Source organism: Symphodus melops (genome assembly GCF_947650265.1).
Source record: "Symphodus melops genome assembly, chromosome: 1".
Classification (NCBI taxonomy): Eukaryota; Metazoa; Chordata; class Actinopteri; order Labriformes; family Labridae; genus Symphodus; species Symphodus melops.
Genome location: NC_136691.1, coordinates 10,463,662 through 10,483,498, shown reverse-complemented (window position 1 = coordinate 10,483,498; position 19,837 = coordinate 10,463,662). Strand labels below are relative to the sequence as shown.

At 44.1% G+C, this 19,837-nt stretch overlaps 2 protein-coding genes across 10 annotated transcripts in view; one reads left to right on the top strand and one right to left on the bottom strand.

Annotated features, from left to right (window-relative positions):
- Positions 1 to 13,713, top strand: part of nhsl1b (NHS-like 1b) — a 96,080-nt gene extending 82,367 nt beyond the window's left edge. For 6 of the 8 annotated variants that reach the window (XM_079354646.1, XM_079354653.1, XM_079354652.1 and 3 more), the window contains exons 5-8: positions 2,025 to 2,156; positions 3,887 to 7,231; positions 8,314 to 8,446; positions 11,217 to 13,713. In XM_079354646.1, the coding sequence (XP_079210772.1) occupies positions 2,025 to 2,156; positions 3,887 to 7,231; positions 8,314 to 8,446; positions 11,217 to 11,883 (4,277 nt within the window). In that variant the 3' untranslated portion in view covers positions 11,884 to 13,713. The remainder of the gene's footprint in view (positions 1 to 2,024; positions 2,157 to 3,886; positions 7,232 to 8,313; positions 8,447 to 11,216) is intronic. The other 2 variants (XM_079354647.1, XM_079354649.1) reach the window with 2 other exon arrangements.
- Positions 13,714 to 15,594: 1,881 nt separating this feature from the next.
- On the bottom strand, positions 15,595 to 19,723 carry hebp2 (heme binding protein 2). 2 transcript variants are annotated; one of them, XM_079371847.1, is made up of 6 exons: positions 19,608 to 19,722; positions 19,324 to 19,416; positions 18,502 to 18,637; positions 17,745 to 17,925; positions 17,463 to 17,576; positions 15,595 to 16,631 (listed from the first exon to the last, which is right to left on the bottom strand). In XM_079371847.1, exons 2-6 carry the CDS (start codon positions 19,396 to 19,398, stop codon positions 16,622 to 16,624), a joined length of 516 nt encoding a protein of 171 aa, XP_079227973.1. In that variant the 5' UTR covers positions 19,399 to 19,416; positions 19,608 to 19,722; the 3' UTR covers positions 15,595 to 16,621. The 2 variants fall into 2 exon arrangements, with proteins under 2 accessions (XP_079227973.1, XP_079227972.1); XM_079371846.1 differs by having other exon boundaries at positions 15,595 to 17,576; positions 19,608 to 19,723.
- Positions 19,724 to 19,837: the final 114 nt, after the last annotated feature.

Below are 19,837 nucleotides of genomic sequence, written 5' to 3'. Positions count from 1 at the left end.
ACTAATCAATTACAGTCTCCACTCATCCACTGAAGAATAAAACTGCATGTGTCAGTCATGGATGTCTGACTCTCCTCCTCCTCCTCCTCCTCTGTGTGTATTCTCCCCCTCCTTCATGCTGCTCGGAAACTGACCTTCACCTCTCTTTCTGCGTGTGTGAGCGGGTGTTTGTGTGTGAAAATGGTTTGACAGCTTATCCAAGGGTCAAGGCTTTTTTCTCTTACTTTATGACAGATCACAGGGTGTATGACAGATGAACACAGCGAGACGTGTTCATGCAATTCCCCTGTTAGCATGTCACAATCTTCAGTGCTTTCTGCCACACAGAAGCCACACACATAGGGCTTCTTATTGTGTGACTTCAGATTATTTATAGTGGACTATGCTGCTTCTCACTCATGTGACCTTATGTACTTAAGCCATATATCCGATATAAGGTGTAAATAACAAATGAGCAACAACACCAGCCTAAAAAGAATCATAGTTCAGTGGCTATATCTGACTTTTCAAATCCAATATAACTCCAGTCCTATCATCCTTTGGCACTAATGAGAGCTTAATGTGGTCCCACTCCACACAAATCACTGTAGACTTCATCTCCTGTCACTTCAGATTACTCAGCGAGACAGAGTTAAAACACACACACACACACACACACACACACACACACACACTGAAGGTCCCTGGTCTCCCTCTATGTCTGTCACTTTAAGGGCAATGTGATAGACAATATCTGCTCCCATATCAATTTCAATTTCCCCAACAGCTGCAGGCTTTCACCAGCTCGCCAAACAGCGGAAGGAAGAACAGTTTCTACTGAGATACATGTATATTGTTATACCCTCAGGAAAACTGGACAGAGAGAGAGAGAGAGGAAAGATACTGAGAAGTCTTAAAGATAAGATGTGGTTGTCTTTGTGGGACACACAATCACTGGTGTGTGTGTTTGTTTTTTTCGTAGCTGCAGAGAGCCACAATACACATACAGTTAAAAAAAAAGTTTTATGCCGGGGTTTAGTGAGATAAGGAGTATAAATTCATCTATCTTTGCTCACTACATGTTTGCATAATTTATTCTTCGATCTGCATAAACTACTGGTCATGAACTTTTTTATCATCAAATTTGAAGCAGATAGTTGTCCGTGTTTCTTGTGTGTGTGTGTGTGTGTGTGTGTGTGTGTGTGTGTGTGTGTGTGTTTGCTTTCTTGCACGCTTCAACTCCTGCCTAATGCACGTGTGTGTTTTTGTGATAAGAGCATGAACCATACATCTCACATTTATTACATGAACAGTATGTTTACACCTCAGTATTCAGGCTTGAAAAAGTAACATTAGCTATCAGCCGATTTTTTTTTTTAAATTTCAATTATTTTGACTTGTAATGCTAAGAACAGATAAATAGATATTTGTTGGTATTATGGCTGGTCAATGAAGAGGTTAAAGGGTCACATCCATCAAGTAGCAGTAAAATATTTTCTCAATTTCCGTCCAGTGGTGTAATGCGATGCAGATGTTATTGTGAAAGTGTACAAGAGAAAAAAAAAAATTTCCTCCTAAATTCTGTCTCCACCCAATGAAGTGGAAATCATTGGCAGTTATCAAAGGCATTCTAAGCATTCAATATTTAAATTAAGAGTCCACGTTAAGATTTTTTTTTATTTTCTTTAACTCCCAAAAATCCATACAGTATGTCTCACAAACTTCAAAAAGTCAGTATTGGTTGAGCTGGTGTGTCCTATGTGCTGACTAAATCTAAAACATCTTAAAACCTGACAAATTGAATGTAAACTATCTGCATATCTCGAACTATCTACATGGTTCTATGCCATTCGCCGGAAACGAGAAGATGTTTTGTTAAAATCAGGCTGGACTGACCCTATATGTTTCTCATTCTGTTTTCGCATGATAAAAACAAAAAACAAACAAAAACAAATCTGCATGTTGTTGAGTTTGTTCCTTCTGACTAACCCACTGCTGTTTGCCTGTGTGTCCGCCTGCCTTGCTCTCGCCCTCCCGGCTAACAGGGGCAGTGTTTGACCGACAGGCGAGCATCCGGCGCTCCCTCATTAACACTGACACCGTGTCCCGCCGGCCCAAGAAGGTCAAGCGCAGAAAGACTATATCAGGGCTGCCTGACAACATCAACCTGGAGCTAGGTATGGATCTCTGCGGGGCCAATATGTTGCCCTCTACTGTCCACAGACCTGTACCAAAACTCTGGACAAGCGTCCCTCCTTCTTTCCTTACACTGACTAATTTAGTATTTTAAATCAAACCTGTTTGTGCTGTGAGCAGAGAATCGACACACTCCAGCAGTATTGTTCTAACTAAGTCATATTTAGGGGAAGAATACCACATGTGCAGGTCTATAGTTTGGGATCAAGGCCAAGCAGCTGTTCAGTCTTTTCCTCTTTCACTTCTACATACCAAGTGTCCTCATTTGCTCTCCTCCACCCTGTTTTACTGCGTCCACAGCCAAGGAGCAGTTATGAGATTGTTGTCACTAGTTTGTGCTTTTTAATTCACATTGTTTCTTCTTTTCAAGAACTGTTTGCCTTCAAAAAAAAAAATCTCATTTTAGACTTTGTTGGAAAATAATGCCACATAGAAGTTGAGAGCCAGGGTTTGCGGCTCTTTATTACAGATTGTAACATAATCCTTCAGGGTCAACTTTCTTCAGCCCTTTTCAGAGAACTGTGTGTTAATTGTGTGTCTGTGCTTTAATCCTGGAGCCATATTGATAATCTAAGCTTGTATCCCATGTGTGTCTTGCTTACTAATAGGTCCCCTGATCTCTTCTCTGCCTCTGAATAGGGGAAAATAACATACGAAGATTTAGACGCCCCCTTCTCTGAGTTATTAAGCTGAGTTGGTGTTTAGTGAGCTCTAAGATCAGTAAGCTGACACTCTGTTGTTCAGACGGCACCGCATGGCTGCTGTTTATTTACACACCTCTGAACTAAAGGATGGCATCAGTGTTTAAAGAGAATGAATTTTCTTCTCTATGGTAAGATCACACTCCTGATAGGAAAAGAGCTTAAAAGTCCAGTTAGTGCCCAGCTGACTACAGCCTCTGAATGTCATGATTACTGGGTCGGGGTAATTGTCCCAGTGCTTCATCCCTCCCTCTCCTCGTACTGCGAAGTAGACCTGCAGCTTAATCTATTGCAGCAGCAGCAGCAGCAGCCAAGCTGTCACTCCAGCTTTTAGCAAAAGGAGGAAGAGAGAGTGTATGTGTGGTTAAGAGAGAGACGAGAAGGGAGAGAGAAGAAAGGACGCACAAGTGTGCCTGTTTTGGGATACGAGCATCAACAGGGGAGCCACCACAGATGGGAGACAAACTAGACATCCTCTCACGTTTTACAATTCATTCTTCCAACTGTTTGTTTACAAGCCGGTATGTTCAGTGCGTTTGTGTCTCTGTGGTATCTGCAGTTCTAAATGTCCTTGTCTCTCTCTCTCTGTCTGCATTTCTTTGTATGTTTTATCCTGTACGTCCTGTGCATGACTTTGTCAACCTTGTATATGTGTTCACCTATGTCTACGTGTATGTGTCTGTCATGTGTGTGTTGGTGTTTTTGGCTGCTTCATTTCTTACCAGCTGTCTGTAATTTATCAGACTGAGCCAAAGCCAGAAAAGAAGGAGAAGCAGATCACAGAGTCTGTCTCTCTTCATATCCTTTCCTTCTTAATGAAAGCAGACGTTATTAGCGTATATAACAGGGTTAACGCAAATCTAATTAATAAGCTACCCTGTGACCACAGTTTGTTTGGCAGTCCAGATTTGTGGCTAATGTAGTCTTACAGGGGAATGAGAAGGAAGCAGGGGAAATAACATATTTTGATCAATTATAGGTTTATCTTATTTTCTTTATCTCTTCGACAGCAGCTAAAGGACATGGTGGAGAGCTGCGGCCGCATTCCATGTTCATCCCGGGTCAGTACTCCACCTTGGGCAGAGCTGTGAGTGTCAACTCAACGCTTCGACGTTCACATACGAAAGACTCCAGCTGCCAGACAGAAGAAATTAAGGTTGTTCCCCCGTCAATGAGGAGAATCCGGGCTCAGAGAGGACAGGGAATCGCTGCTCAGATGGCTGGAATCTCTGCTTCCTCTTCAACTGGAAGTATTTCAATCTCAAGCAGCGACAGCTCTGGAATCATGATGCTGCAGAACCAATTCAATGGAGATCCTTCCCGCTTTCACAGTCTGCCCCGCCAGGGCGCCAGGGTGTCCCTCAGCGCTGATCCCATCTACAGCAGCACCCCAATCAAGTCGGAGGAGCAGCTCACCACCCAGAGGCAGATTGGGAGGCAGATTGGGAGGCTTCAGGTTGACGAAACTGCGGTTCACATGAGAAATGCCCCAAGAACGGCCACCTTGCCCAGGCCGAAGTCTCAGGAAGTGAGGGGGACTCAAGCAAGTGATTGGGGTGGAGGTTCCGCTTGTGCAGTCTCCCCACATGCTGCCTACTCCACCTCATTCATCCCTAATGCCACCTTGTCTGGCACCTCGGAGGTTATCACCCTGAACACCTCTACCCAGCTCCCCCATTCCCCTGCCTTGGCTTACCCCACATCTCGGCCGCTCAGCCTGGCCTATTCCACAAACACCGACCACCTGGTCTCCAGTTCAGGAGCCTTCACCCACAGCTCTACCTGTCCAGCTCTTGCCACATCTACACCCACTCACACAGCCAATGACGGTCGTCTGGTAGTCGCAGCCCCCGCTAGCGAGTCTGGGCACTCAGACAGCAGCATTCACAGCCGCAGCACCTTGGCCCCAACGCCGCCATCCTGTCTACAGGAGGAGCAGTGGATCTACGACACACCAGAGAATGTGGTGGTTCAACATCGTACGCTAACCTCCAGCTGCTCCACTCCCATTAACCAACTGTACAGCAGCCTGGACCATTCCTCCAGGAATACCACTGACTCCAGCTCCCTCTATTCCCAAGACAATGATGGTTACTACACATCCATGCACATGGACTCAGGCCTGCGCTCTCGCAGCCATGGAAGCGGGCCCAGTGCAGCAGCTGGACGAGCCACGAGGCACAGCATGTACGAGTGCCGTGAGCTGGCAAATCAGGAGGACTCTGGGAGCTTGTACAGCGATCGCTCGCTTTCCCGAAGCATTTCCCTGCGCAAGTCCAAGAAGCCCCCACTGCCGCCAGCTCGTACAGACTCTCTGAGACGCAAGCCTGGTGGGAAAAAGCCGCTCGGAGGTGTGAGCGCCATCAGCGGTCTCAACGAGCCAGACGGAGCCATGCTCAATGAGACTCTGATCGCTAGCTTGCAGCAGAGCCTTCAACTTGGCCTGAGAGGAGGGAAAGGAAAAGGGGCTTCACCTTCCTCACCTTCTCACAGCCCCAGCAGCGACTACGACGACCCCTGGGTGCTACGGCCGCGCAGTCAAAGTAGCATCAGCGCAGGAAGCTCCGCAGCATCGTTTAGGGCTAACGCAAACTGTGGAGGTGTCTCGAATGTGTACTCGTTGTGCCACATGACGCCTGCTCAGAGTGAGACCAGCAGCTTACGCTCGGACTATGCCGACTCCTGGGGCTACTACATGGACTACCCTCGTAACCATGGAGACCAAAGGGCACAGACTCCTCCTGAACACAGTGCTAATAACCTTTCCAATGGGACTCAAATGGGGGACTTACAGAATGGAGGTGAGATTCACAAAAACAACCCGGCTGCTGGAGCTCCAGGCCAGGAGGGAAGAGTAGCTGTAAAGCCCAAGATGTCCACCTCCTCCCCGGACAGAGTTCACAGACTGACCTCCCCGTCGAGCGGCTATTCCAGCCAGTCCAACACCCCCACAGCTGGAACCCCAGTTCCCTCAGTGGTCAGGTCTATGTCCCCATTGGGAAGTCGGCCGAAGCCCAAAGTCCCAGAGAGAAAGTCATCCCTTCTCTCCTCTGTGTCTATGTCCTCCTCTTCGACCTCCCTGTCCTCTAACACCTCTGACTCACTTAAAAGCTTTGGTCCTCCTCCTCCCCCTCCACCACCCCTTCCACTCTCCTCCTCCTCCTCCTCAGCCCCAAACACCCCTATGAGCCCACCTCCACCTTTTCCTCCCCCTCTGCCACCAAGTTCCAACGGTTCCCCTCTGCCATCTTCTCAACAGGGTCCAACTCTGAGCCTGACCTCGGCCTGCTCCACCTCCCCAGAGTTCCCTCCTCCACCGACCCCTGAGATGCTAATCTCCCCAAGTTCATCCTTTAATGGGAGCTTTAGTCCCCCCCCTCCACCGCCCCCTCCAGTCCCATCCATGGGTCCACCTCCACCTCCTCCACTGCCTGCTTTTGCCCCGTCCTCCTCCTCCCCATCTTTTGCGAAGGCAGCGAAGGATTCTCCAAAACCAGCTCTTTCAAGCAGCCCGAAAAAGTCACCTAAGCCCCTCATCACCCCGTTTGCGCTGCAGAGCGTTCAGCTTCGCTCTGTTAAATGCCCAGAGGAGAAGATTAATGGCAAATCAGAGCACACCAGAGCTCAGGAAACAGGCATGGATCTGCTTCAGGGTCTCAAGCCCCAGAACCAGGAGAAGTCTTCTCCCCTGGAGCATCCCAATATATTACCCCTGTCAATCTGCTCCCAGGAGGAAGATTTACATAACTCCTTACCATCGCCTGTCACAAAGCTCTTAGAAGATTTCTCTTTTGACTGCAGTATCACAGACTACACACCAGAGAGTGCTCTCTTAAATGGGAAAGGCGAGGATCAGAGTTACATTTTCTTCAATGGAAAGGAGGCCGTTGAAGAACCCTGTTCCCCTGAGATCTCCAAAAGCTCCCCTGTCAAACAGAAACCTCCGGCAGTGTCCAAGAAACCCAAAATCGCGTTTTTACCACAGTTTAACTCCCAAACAATCAATGAGCAGGCTCCGTCTTCACAGGAGGACAAACCCATCCCGTCGCACACAGAAGACCAAGTGGATGGACTGAAAAGAGACACGAATGAGGAGGAGAAAGAGATGACAATTGAGCAACAGGAGGTAGACGAGGAGGACACTTCAGAGAGCTCAGAGCCTCTTGTGGAGAGCAGCGAAACGTCCACAGTTAGCCTGGAAGAGCTCCAAATCTGTGCTCCTCACAGCCAGGAGACGAGGTTTGATTATGAACTGTGCACAAATGGAGAGGCTCATGAAGAGGAAGAGGAAGAGGAGGAAGGAGATGGAACAAGTAGCACGACTGGATCTGTCAGCTCCAGAGACGACGACAATGGTGAGTTGATGTGTCCTTTTTTATTTTTAATCCTAATGTGAGATAGAAATTCTCAGAAACAGAAGTTGGAAAAGTGTGGATAGTTTCAGTAAATACTCAGATGTATAGTTAAACTCAGTCATTACCATAATCCGTTATGGTTAGTCGTGGTGCGGATGCCTGTTGGTGTGCAGCCAGCTCCTTAAGCAGCTGTGAAATTGATTTTTGCCCTCCAAAAGAAAAGCATCCAAACTTCAAACCACAAGCTTTTAACGGCTGAAAACTGTGAAAACAGCGCAAGATAGACGGCTTATCACAGAGAGAGCACTGCTGCAGCCTCTTGTATTCATCCCCTCTCACTCTCTTTTCTACCCATCCTTCTATATTTCATATGCAAGAGAACTCTTGTGTACTGTCCTTTCGCTTTTCCCGCATTGCTCTTTCTCTCCCCCCCAACCTCCTTTCACACACCTCAGCCGCTTCTGTCTTTTCACTTCCACCCCACCATCCATCTTTATTTCCAAATATCCATTTTGCTTCTCTTTTTTCCCTCTTCCTCACTGTTAATCTCTCTCTCTCTCTCTCTCTCTCTCTCTCTCTCTCTCTCTCTCTCTCTCTCTCTCTCTCTCTCTGTCCCACTCCCCATCTTTCCCCTCTTTCTTCTTTCTGAGGTAAGGGAGGGGGCAAGCGTCCCGGGGGTGATGCTTTTTTCGTGGTTAGCGGAAGGGGGGGAGGGGCTGCATCGTATCAGAGGGGAGGGGAGGGGAATAGATCTGGAAAAGGGGATGAAGGGGAGGATGGGGGAGAGCGTAAAGTGAGACTGCCTGGAGCGGCTCAGGCAGTCGGCGTGCAGACGTGAGCGCAGAGGATGAGAGGAGGAGGAGGAGGAGGAGGACAGGAAAAGAGACTAAACTAGAGAAGAAGAACAGAGAGGAGAGGAAATCCACAGACAATAAGAAAATGTAAGAAGACAGTTGGTAACATCCTCGTACAACTTGAGCTGGACAGGTTAATGCGACAGGACGAGTGTGTAACACTCAAGTGTGTTTGTTTCCTCTCTTCTAAATGTGTGTATGTGTGTGTGTAACTTATTTGTTTCCCAGGTGAAGTGTTTGACTCCAGCACGGCTGAATCGTCTCCAGCCCCATCGGCCAACAACACCCCAGAGGGTAAAATGGTGACCCCGACTCCCTCACGGACCCGAACCACGGAGGACCTGTTTGCTGCCATTCACAGGTACCATGATGCACTTCTTTCTCTTTATCTCATGTCAGTCCGTCATCTTCTATTACTCCAACTTCTTTGCTCCAACTCCCCATTTATAATTTATCCCACTTCCTTTTTCTCGTGGGTTTTTTTTTTTTCTCTTCCTGGTTTCTTACCGTCAGCGTCTTCTTCCCCACATCTCGCCCTCTCGTAAACCACAACGTATCGCTCTAGACTCTATCCTTCAACCCATCATTCCTCCTTCTCATGCCCCCCCACCCCCCTTCTCTCCTCCTGCTCTTTCTGCGCCCTCAGTCGTAACTTTACCTCGGCGTTGTCCCGTCTCGAGCGTACTTCTGGTGACACATCTTCGGAGCCGGCTCCTCAGGAGCATGCAGCTCCTTTTCCGTCCCCTTGTCCGTTCAGGGATGACTCCACACGGCAGAATGACTCTGTCGTCAAAATGTTTATCGAGTCATCTGTCGGAGTCATATTAGCGTTGCTCATTCTCAGCTGGAGAAGAAAGGCGGCTGCTTCATCCATTATTAAACAACTCAACACCCTTCGGTCCTTATCTAGGTTAGAGGCCACCGGAGAGATTTCTCTGCAGTCTCTGACATGTATTGCATACGTGCTCACTGTGCTTCAAACGGCAGCTACGCACATACGTTTCTCATGCAAGCCCGCCGGTTTGTGTTTCACGGTTGTGCGGTGGCAGTTGGAGTCCTCTTGAGCATCACAGGATTTCATTTCATGGGGTTTTTATTCCTGCTGCAGACAGATTGTAGATGTATTCATGGTGGGCATCACGTGTGCTAAGTGTGATTTATGGTGCCTTCTCAATAGGCTCGAGGAATGTGTGTGGAAGCCTCACAGCTGAATTGTGTTTGTTTTCCTCGCTTTTCTGCACTCCTCCATTTCGACACCTCCGGAGTCTGAAACGTCCCGTATAGAATAACTTTACAGATTTGTGCATGTGGGAGAAGTGTTAACAGACTCCTGGTGGTGCTGTCACAGAGAGACACAGACGAGAAGAGAATCGCCATTAAAAGATGGACACCAAGTAACAATCTCAACATTCAAAGGATGTGTCTGTGTCACTTTAATATACAAAGATACTCAAAGAATCTCTGAAACATTTCCTCTCCCCCTCTCCAATACCATTTTGTTTTAGTTTTCTCTTTTCATGTCACTTTTCTGTCGATGTCTCTGGGAAAACAGAGAAGGAGGAAAATCTGAAATGAAATGCCATTAGAGCTGCAGCAGAAACGTAAAACCTGCCTGGAGGTACAGCCATTCATAAGGGGGGAAAAAAAACAGATCAAATCGTAGGAGATATCAACTAAATCGCTGCCTTGTTTACCCCTGAGAGAGGTTTTACTGCCTTTTCAAAGCAGTCATTTGTTGTTCCGGACATCCACTACGTTGTTCAGTACGGAGCCGTCTTGGTTGTCTGAATTCAGGTGTGTGAGCGTCTGCACGTGGGAACGTGTGTGAGAAAAGTCTTACATAATGCTGTTGTGCTAATGTGGCGAGGGAGCTCGCAGGAGATGCTGGATGAGGAGGTTGAATTTAGGGCACACATGTGTTTCGCGTTCTTTCGTACAAGAGAAATAAAATTTTTGTCTACGCACAAAACCATCATTTGACCTTCACTGTTTTTTCGTCTCTTATGGAAGAAATTGTTTCTGTAGATCTAATCTGAGGATTAAGGATTTTGTTTTACGCGTCCATCCCTTCTTCTTTTACCTTTAGCAACAAATCTCCTTCCCTTATCGAAGAATCTGCATTTTTCCATGTCTTTAATCATCTCTGTCTCCTCTTCTGCTCCTCTCTCCCTCCACATCTAGTGGTGGCATGCAGTGGGAGGGTGCATCCTTTCTAGACAGGTGCGGAGCAGCAAGTAGCCCCCTTCCTTTTAAATAGCAAGCCTTGTTTCAGCCCAAACAGCAATGCTACCTTTGGATTAGTAACTCTAATCCCCTATTGCAACCCCCTGTACATCGGATTAATAAGGCTGTTTCTCTGCTAGACCTAATTCCCTGTTTTCTGCCAGTCCCAGCCGTATGGCTCTGCTTTGGAGCAGGAGTTATAGACGGTGTAGGCTGAGTGTAAATCATCGTCTCTAATGCCCCCGCTGAGAGGAGGTTGAATCGTCGTCGTGTGATTAAAAACTGCTTTGGGCACTTTTCCCAGTTTCAGTTTTTTGGTTTTTTTTTTCATCAATTTTCGTTGTGCGGCTTCTGAGCTTTTCTGCTGAGTTGCAGAGTTTGCAGCTTTTCTTGATAAAAAAAAAAAAAAAACTAATTCCTTTAACACAAATAATGTATAACACTCTACTCATTGCCCTCCTTTGTTTTTTTGCCTCTCTGCGCTGCGTATTGTTTTACTTCTTTTAGATTTGTGCTGTGACGCACGATTGCTGGGGGCAGTGCTGACATATGGCAAATTTGGGACAAGGATTTGAGGCGTGTGGGCCGAGTATTTTAAGTGCAATCATTTTTTTTTGTCCTTTTCTTTGTTGTCACTGATTAAAGGCAAAATCAAAAGGCCTGGTTGAGCATCTACCTCGTGCTTCTTTCTGTTCTTGAAATCCCATATGCTGCATCCTAATTTTAATTAGGGTATTTGGATTTGTTTGATGACAAAACTGCCCCCATCTCTTGTTCATGTCTTGCTCTCTTCCATCTGTTACAGTAAAATGCACTTTTATTGGGTTTAATCCTGCTTCCACTCACTCATTCTGCAGAATTCACACAAACGATCATATCATTAATCTGATTTGAATTTGTTTCTTCAGGTCGAAGCGGAAGGTCCTGGGTCGAAGGGAATCTGAGGAGGAAAAGTCTCGCAGTGGGAGCCAACCCCAGTCTCCACCTGTCACTCCTACAAACACACCTCCTGCATCCATATCTTCGTCCTCCCGACAGACCAGCTCCATCCAGCGAAACCTCCGCAAGTCTTCCACCAGCAGTGACACCTTCAAGGCCCTCCTCCTGAAAAAAGGCAGCCGCACAGAGACCAGCTTCAGGATGTCTGCCGCCGAGATGCTTCGCACCACTGACCCCCGCTCGCAGCGAACGCGCTCAGAGTCAGCATTAGACTCCCCGGCAGCTTCGCCCTCCTCCCCGACACAAAGCCCCCTCACCTCCCCTGGGCGAGGTAAAAGGGCGACTGAGGAGTGGAACCGCTACGAGGCGCTGTCTCTGTCTTCACCGACTTCGTCCTATGCGATTGGCGGGTTCAAGTATGGACGCTCACGCACGCCACCCTCTGCCGCCAGCAGCAAGTACAATGCACGCAACCGGATCCTCAGCAGCCCGATGACTGTAATCTGTGAGCGAGAGGGCGAGCTGGGGGAGAGCGAATACGGAGACACTGCAGAAAGTCAGTCAGGACCCAAGAATCAGACTCTCCCTGTGTTCCAAGACTCTAATGGCACTTTATCTGAAGAGAGCAGAAGTTAGAACGCCACATTGTCCCTGAAACCCAGGGAGCTGAACATTCTTCATATGCAGGTAGTGGGCAGGAAGAGGAGCCAATAACAGGCCCTCTAGCGACACCTTCCTGAGCCCCGCCCCTTCAGTGCTGCCTCTGAGGGAGCGGACGTGTCGAGACCTGATGTGAGGTCAGAGATCGCCCAAACATGGACCGGGCTGAACTGAGTCTGAAGTGAAGGACTGGTTCTGCTGCAGCTTTTCTTGAATCCAACGATTCTCCCTCCCTCTTCTTTGTTTGGTGACTCACCTTTTATGTTGAGGATAGTGTGTCCTTCCTTTACATCTGGTGTTCTAAGTTTGTTTTCCAGTTGTTTGCTGTCTTTTTTTTTTTTTTTTTTTACATAATTGTCCTTAACGTGCAGGAACATTTGGGTTTTTTTGAACGACAAGGTTAAGAGGGCAAACAAAGGTGAAGTGAAGGACTTGAGAAGTTTGCTACTGCAGTGCTCTGTAGCTAGGCAGTGAGAAAGAGTGAACAGTAATGGTTTAGATGCTTCTTTCTTGGTTCTTAAAGTGTTGGAGAGCAATTGGTTTGCAAGTTTGGCTTCAAACAGCCCATCGAATGTTCTTTAAAGAACAGGAAGTAGTGGGACTTTGCTGCAGTTATCACCAAGTTTTGTTTTCTGCTTTTAGGCCAGCCTTTCAGTTTGCAGAGCTGGTGTGGTCAGTGGTCCAGAGGAAGTGCAGAGGGCTCAGTGCTGCCACCTAGTGATGGACAATTGGGTGTACAAAGTCTCACCCAGAAGAGCAAGTTTTAACTATAAAAGGCTCATAAAACCTCTATTAATGGATTTTTAGTTTTGAGATTTTGCACTGTGCATAAGTCTTTTTTCTTTGTGAGTTAGAAAATGACGTATTAAAGATGATTTTAACTAACAAAGAATGTCATGAGTTGTGATTTTAAGAATCTATAAATGTCAAGCCAGAAATGAGGTTAGGAAGCTTATTCTACTGTCGGGGTCTTTTAGTGGTCATGTTTATAACCAAAGAGCTGAAAAATGAAATGCTGGCTGTTAAACTGTAAGTGAACACAATCTGAGAGTGTGACTGATTAACTCAAGCAATAGGTTCAGCGTTTGTTTGCTGGGACCTATTAGAAGCTTTTAGGGTGGAAATGATTCCTAAAAAGGCTTTTGACCTTTCTTTTTGCAGTTCTTTTATTGTTTGTTATGTAAATAGATAGAAATCGAGTCTAAGAATGAGTTTTAAGTAACAATTTGGACTTATTTTTAAAGACTTTGTACATTTTTAGAGCTTTGTGTTTGTGGAGGGAGGTGATTTCTTTTTGTAGATTATTTATTTTCTTTTAGCAGGCCTGTGGTGCGCTGTCATCATCGACCAGCAAGCTTGACAAGCAGACCCCAGCCGGTCAAGGGGCTACATTTACTCTGCTGATCCCATCAGGCCATTTCATCCATTTAAAGGTGCTTCAAAGCAACAGCGAAAATGCAATAATGTCAATATGTATGCTTAAGCCTCCTACTGCCCTTAATCATGATTCATGCAAAGCTTCCATTGGTGCTCACGGCGGAGTAAATGTGGCCTCTTTAACCTCATAAACTGAGGTGACAGGTGTGAGGCTTCATAACCCCTTAACAGTCGTAACACCCTGTGGTTTAATCACCTGTGACCAAACTGTGTCTCCCTGCACCCGCCCGGCTGTGACGGGAAACATCTCAATCTTAAAAAACGAGATCGTGGAAAGACCTGAGGATGGAAGGAGTCATGAGGTTGTGGAGCTGAAGGCTGCTAATGCTATGTGTATGTCTGTGAAATAAAAACAAGGTGATATTTAAAGGGTGTGTCTGTATTTTATCACTGCTGTGTGATGGGGATGGGGATACAAGGCCATCTGCACAAACCCGTGCCTCATTAGCAGTGTCACCATGGCACCCCAAAGTTGTCCGTCATCTGCTCAGCTCCAGAGGCCGTGAATCACTCCCCACCTCCTCCCTGTGGGGTCGTCAGTTACGCCTCTCTCTCTCTGGACACTCGGCCCATACTCAACCTTTTACACTGACGAAAGATCAGAGTTATTTCTGTATGCATCCACCTCTAAACATTAACTCCAGGTCTCTTCAACCTTTTTAATCGCCTCAGCACGTCCAGGCTTTGATCCCAAGGGCACCAAAACACGAACCATCCCTCTGTTTTTACAATGAAGTCCCTCCAACTCCCGGTCAGCAGAGGAGTCACCTGCTGCCAGATAGCTGCTTCCATCTGGCTGTCAGACACAGATCAATACAAACTCCTCCAGTCATAATCACACTATTGGCACTTCTCTCCCTCTGCTCTTACATTCAGGACCCACACTTTAGTAAGACACCAATATATGAAGTGACAAATGATACAAATCAAACGTATTGACTCGAGCAGAGTGGAGTGGAATTAGTTATTGCCTTTTTTTTTGAGCGCTTGAGGAGTCTTTATGAATCACTTGGTCAACTGATGCTGCTTTATCTATTGACCAGTTTGTTGATGTGCATGTTTTAGTCGCCTTAACAAGATGAACAAATAATGAACAGCTCACGACCCATTTGTAAACATTTTTATGAATTATACAGTCAGGAGGACACTTGTTTAAATGAATCCATCTTGGTGTGGCGAAGCAGATGCAAAAAATGTAAATGTTAAATTCTGCCTTGGAAAACATCGATGTAAATTACACACAGAATTACACATGCACAGAAAACAACCACTAATGGTCCTACAGTTTTGGCAAACATGGCTACCTAATTAGGATTATAGGATGAAGGAGCTTGAATAAAATCGAATTTAAAAAAAACTTTACAACACTATGTCCTGCTCATCAATAAGTGCTGACTCAAAGATTTTACCCTGGTGGAGAATCTGTTTTACATTTACTCAACTTCGAATGAAATAGCGAGCCTCATTATAAATTTCCGTCCCCAGCAGAGTTTCACCTCTGAGCACAGCCGATGAGATCAATCGACCTGTGTACAACAGGCGAAGACGGAGAGCGTTATTCTACGTGTGTGTGTGTGCCATTTATGCTGAGAGTCTGAACATGATATTGGGAACATTTCTGCCAAAAATAAAAAGAGTGACTCAGCAGACCTGAACCTGAGGACAGTGGAAGAAGGTGAGCGAGAATGAAGGGCGACTGGAGCTGTGGTGAGGAATACATCCAACTGATAAAAGGTCACGACCATCACTACTGTGGAGGACACTTTCAACTGAGTCCACTTCAGATCAGATAAAATAAACACTGTGAAGCTCTCCTCCATTTCAACATTATATTTAAGTACAGGCATCACTCCAACTCAGGTGTTTTCATTACAGTGAGGAAGGTGGTTCATATCCCTGAGTGGCTGCACACAATTTAAATGCATACAGATTGATGTATGTAATGAGTAGCGACACTGTGTCAACATTTAGACACAAAGTTGCAAAAGCTCAGATAAAATGCTCGGGTTGCTTTGTAATAGTCCAGATGTGGTAAATTTTCTGAACAAGCTGTTTAAGCAGAGTCAATAATTAACAGATGAAACAAAAAGTACATCCCTAACAGATTATTCCTAAAAGCTGCTTGTGAAACTGTTGTATGAAAACACTCACTGCTTTACTAAACATCAGCTTTATATGAAAATCCCAACATGAATAATGTTTGACAAAAATATAAAGATTTGGTTAAGAAAGAGGCACTAAGATCCGTCATTTGATGCAGAAAAATTTATTTTTGAAAAAAAGAAATCAGTTGTAAGCAATGTCTCCCATGATTCATAGTGCAGTGTTATCGATCCCTCATGAAGTTTCCTCGTAGTATCCTTTATCCAGTTTGAAATATTTTGAAGAGCATTACGGGCTATACAAATGATTAAAATGAGTCTGCATAAAAAGTAAGTAAACATTCAAATGATTCATGTTTGTCATCGTCTGTTGCTCTTTATCCACCAGGCACCAGAAAGGTTGGTAAATCTGAGTTTAACGCACCCAGCCTGAAGACTCTGTATTTATTAATTCATCCAGGAATGTTTTTTTATTTTCAATGCAGACACTTGAGTGATGCAGACTTTTCTGGTCCGGATTTACTATGACTCAGCCTTCATCGTAACGCGTGTCTGCAGTGACAGTAAGTGAAGACTGAGATCAGACGAAATGAGGTTCACAAACATTTTGTTCGTCAAGCAGAAAGAGTCACCTTCACAGCGAGAACGCTGAGTGACAGGAGGAGAAAAAAAAAAGCTGCTGTCAGATTCTGCAAGTGACCTACACAGGTAAAGGATTAGTTCACAATTTACTGAATTCATTTTAGGATTTCGAAAGACACTTTTTTTAAGTGATATTTGTCACCTTTGTAGTTTCTCTTGTGGACACTGGCTGCAGAGATACGCCTTCTTCAAGTGTTTAAAGAGTAGATCTAAAATCCTCATTCTGTGTTAAATGACTTTTCTCAAAAGTTTCTGGAGTCAATAAGAAGCTTGAGATGTGTTAGGTAAACAACTTTTTTTAAATACTTTTTTCAAGGCAGCAGTATCTGATAACAAGAAAGAATATTTAACAGAAACATGTGTATCTACTTCTTGTCATGTCTTCTTTTCTTTATCTTTGGTTAAACTTTAAATAGTGTTTTTACAGGATGTAAGAAGACATGGTTTGGCTCTCTGAAGCAGGCGCTGCAGTCCTCCACATACTGATCTCTGTTTGCTGCATGTCTTCTTTCCCACACATTTCCTGACTCTATTCAGCTTATTCTGTCAATGAAAGGCCAAAAATGGCCAAACAGCCAACTTGAAAAAGAACGAGGAATGCAAACATTCTTCATCAAATAAAATGGAACTACTGTAGATCAGGAATATCTCACTCTGCTGCCAGCTTTGACAGGAGGACCATGTTCAGCCACTGATAGTGCTTCAAATGCATGAATAGACCTGTAAATGTGTGAACTTATCCTTTAATGTTTTATCCTGCACTTAGTCTTTGTACATGTGCCAACCGATAAAGATGTAATTATTGATCAAGAATCCATGAATAATAATAACTGGTGATACGCAAATAAAAGCAGAAAACCTGTGCATTTTCATAAAGTCATTCATAAAAAAAATAAAAAGAGGCACTTGTGGTTTTTGTCATATTAAATTCCATCAAATGAGAAATACAGTATATGTCCAGGTTACTCAGCTCCACCTGCTGGACATATTGTGACCTTGTACCTTCATTTCTTAAAGCTTGATTTCCCTCCATAAAACGATATTTCAGTCAGTCTATAATTCAGTAACTTGTAGTGAAAGGCAGTTAAGTAATCAACAGGAGACAGATTTGTTTCTAAATCCTGGTTGTTAGTGTAAAATTCCAAACTAGTTCTTCAAGTAGTATTACGACATTTGATATATTTTAAGTCACTTTGGTCCATATATGAGTGCTGTAGCTGTCCAAATATTATCAATCAATATTATAAATGATTATATAAAAGATATTTTTTATTTGCTGGGGTTAGATTTGGCCTTTAACCCTCCTATTCCGGCTCCTGCTTCAACACCCACACCTCGTTCCTCCGATTGGTCAGTTTGAAGGGACTGTCGTACCCACATGCGTAGAACGGCTTGTCCACGTACGGCACTCCATCTCTCTGCAGGCTCTCAAGAAGTTTCAGGAGTTCTTGGCGCTTCAAGTTCTCATTTGAGAAACCACCGTATGTCCTGGAAGGAAGATCCAGAGAGGGTTCATTTCTGCAAACTAAGAAGTCTTGATTACATTTTAACAGCATTTTTAATCCCACACCTGCAATCACTTGGGAAAGTTTTACACGTTATCACCAAGAATAGGTCAGTCAATTTAAATGAGCTGGTGTCTGTGATGTACTCTACCTGACATAAGCCGTGAACTCTTTCCTGTGCTCCACAGACACCTCTGGGTCGCTGGGCTCTGGTGGATTTTCCTGATGCTCTTTTGGGATGTAGAAAGAGATAGTGAACTGAGATTCACATGCAGGGCCAGCTCCAGGGTCCACACGACACGAAACGGGAGCAGTCATCTCCACTTTGGCCTCTGAGGGACAAATAATTAAGATAAATATCACAATTAAAAAGGAAGAAGAAAAAAAAATCTAACTGGCAAAACCCCAAGCTTTTCTAAGGTTCACAGATTTGAAATGTTCCTGCTCAGGTCTAGTACAATGATACTGTGACAGATAGTGAACATATTAGCATAATGTGTATCAGATAGAGACAATTAAAAACCAGGTTTGCAGATCACACTCTTATACTGCAGCAAAAACAATATATGCCCTCATAAATAATGCTGCTGTAAACTGCTGAGCAAGACAAAACAGTGTCACTGTTCAAAACTGCTGAGCAAGAACTTTGGTCTTCTCCACTATTGCATTTATTCATCAACCTTCTTTTCCACAAAATGTATCAAGAATATCATCCAAATATTACTGCACAATATAAACTTTACTAAAGTTTCAATTATGTTTCCTGTTTTAGGAAGTTGTTTCTTTAAATGCACCGAAATAAAATCCTCAAAAACATGAAATCAGACTCCACAGCCTTTCATTTCTCCCTTCTCAACATATAATGAACATGTTTCTGAAAAATGTTACAACAATGAGATGAAACTCACTGTTTTGATTGTTGCCTTGAATGTAGTTGAAAAGCCTGCGGAAACCAGTGTTCATTGCTGGGTCCCACTGCATCCCACTCAGAGTGGTGCTCACCCACTTAGTGGTGTGGTAGGTTCGGATCTCATAGTCCTGTCCCTACAAAATATAAACAGATATAATCAATCTTTGCAGAGTCAGAATTATTTAAGATGCTCAGTGTCCTAACTCCCACCACACTATATGACATATTTTAGTCATGAATTTTAAGCCGTTACAAAAATAGCAATACGATAGTGTTAAAAAAGTCATTTTTTTCACAAACTGAAATACATTACATCTGTTTTTCAGGTCTTATTAAAAGTTTACTTTATAACCTGTACAGCATTTTAGCTGCATTTACCTGTGTGCAATGTCGATACTTATCAAGTTGGTACACATGTATATTTGTCAAGTTTTAGATGAAATATTTACTACATTTTCCATTTGCAAAATGTGGATTTTTGTCTGACAAAATAAATAAATAAAAACCCCACTCTTAATCAAGAATAAACAAAATATTCAAGAGGAGTTTTAAACAAAGAAAAATATGTTAAGAACAGTCACACCAAGACTTCTATAGATAAAAAATGTAGATATCAGATTAATATTGTATATAACACGGCTATTGTAACAAATAAATGTTTAAGAAGGAGGAATTTAAAAAAACTGTGATTTTTATTAAAAATAAAACAAAAATGATAGCTTACATTTCTAGTCCCTATGACAGTGTGACAAACAACCAACAGCAGAGGATGAACATTTGTTTCTTTAAGTGGAAATCGTGTAAACATTGATTTATTGACCTGTTTATCGGCTGCAGTGAATGGAGGGTTTTGCAGTCCGGTAGAAAACAGAGCTTGTCCCACCGCTTTAAACATGACTGATATGAAGAAGTTCTGTAACATCACAACATTATGCTGGTAAATAACATGTTACATCAGGTCCACAACAGTCAATAACTCAAAATACACATCCAGTCAAAATGATTATTCGGCTGATAATTTCATTACCGCATATCTTAAAATTGTATTTCCACCTTTAGAGTCATAGATATATAAATACAGGTATGAAAAAAACACATTTTTACCTTTAAATTCACTCGTCGGGTCGTCGCTGTCACGGAGTGCAGTTTGTTTTTATAACATCGCTTCCTGTTACACAAGTGAAACAGGATTGGCTAAGGGCGTGTACCTTCAAAATAAGAGTCCTATTCAAAAACTGCGCGGTTGGCTCTGGCTTTAGTCTTACTTAGCTAGTCACACCGCTTGGCTTGAAAAAAAAGCCCATTTTAAGTCCATAATCATCTGCGTGTGCTTC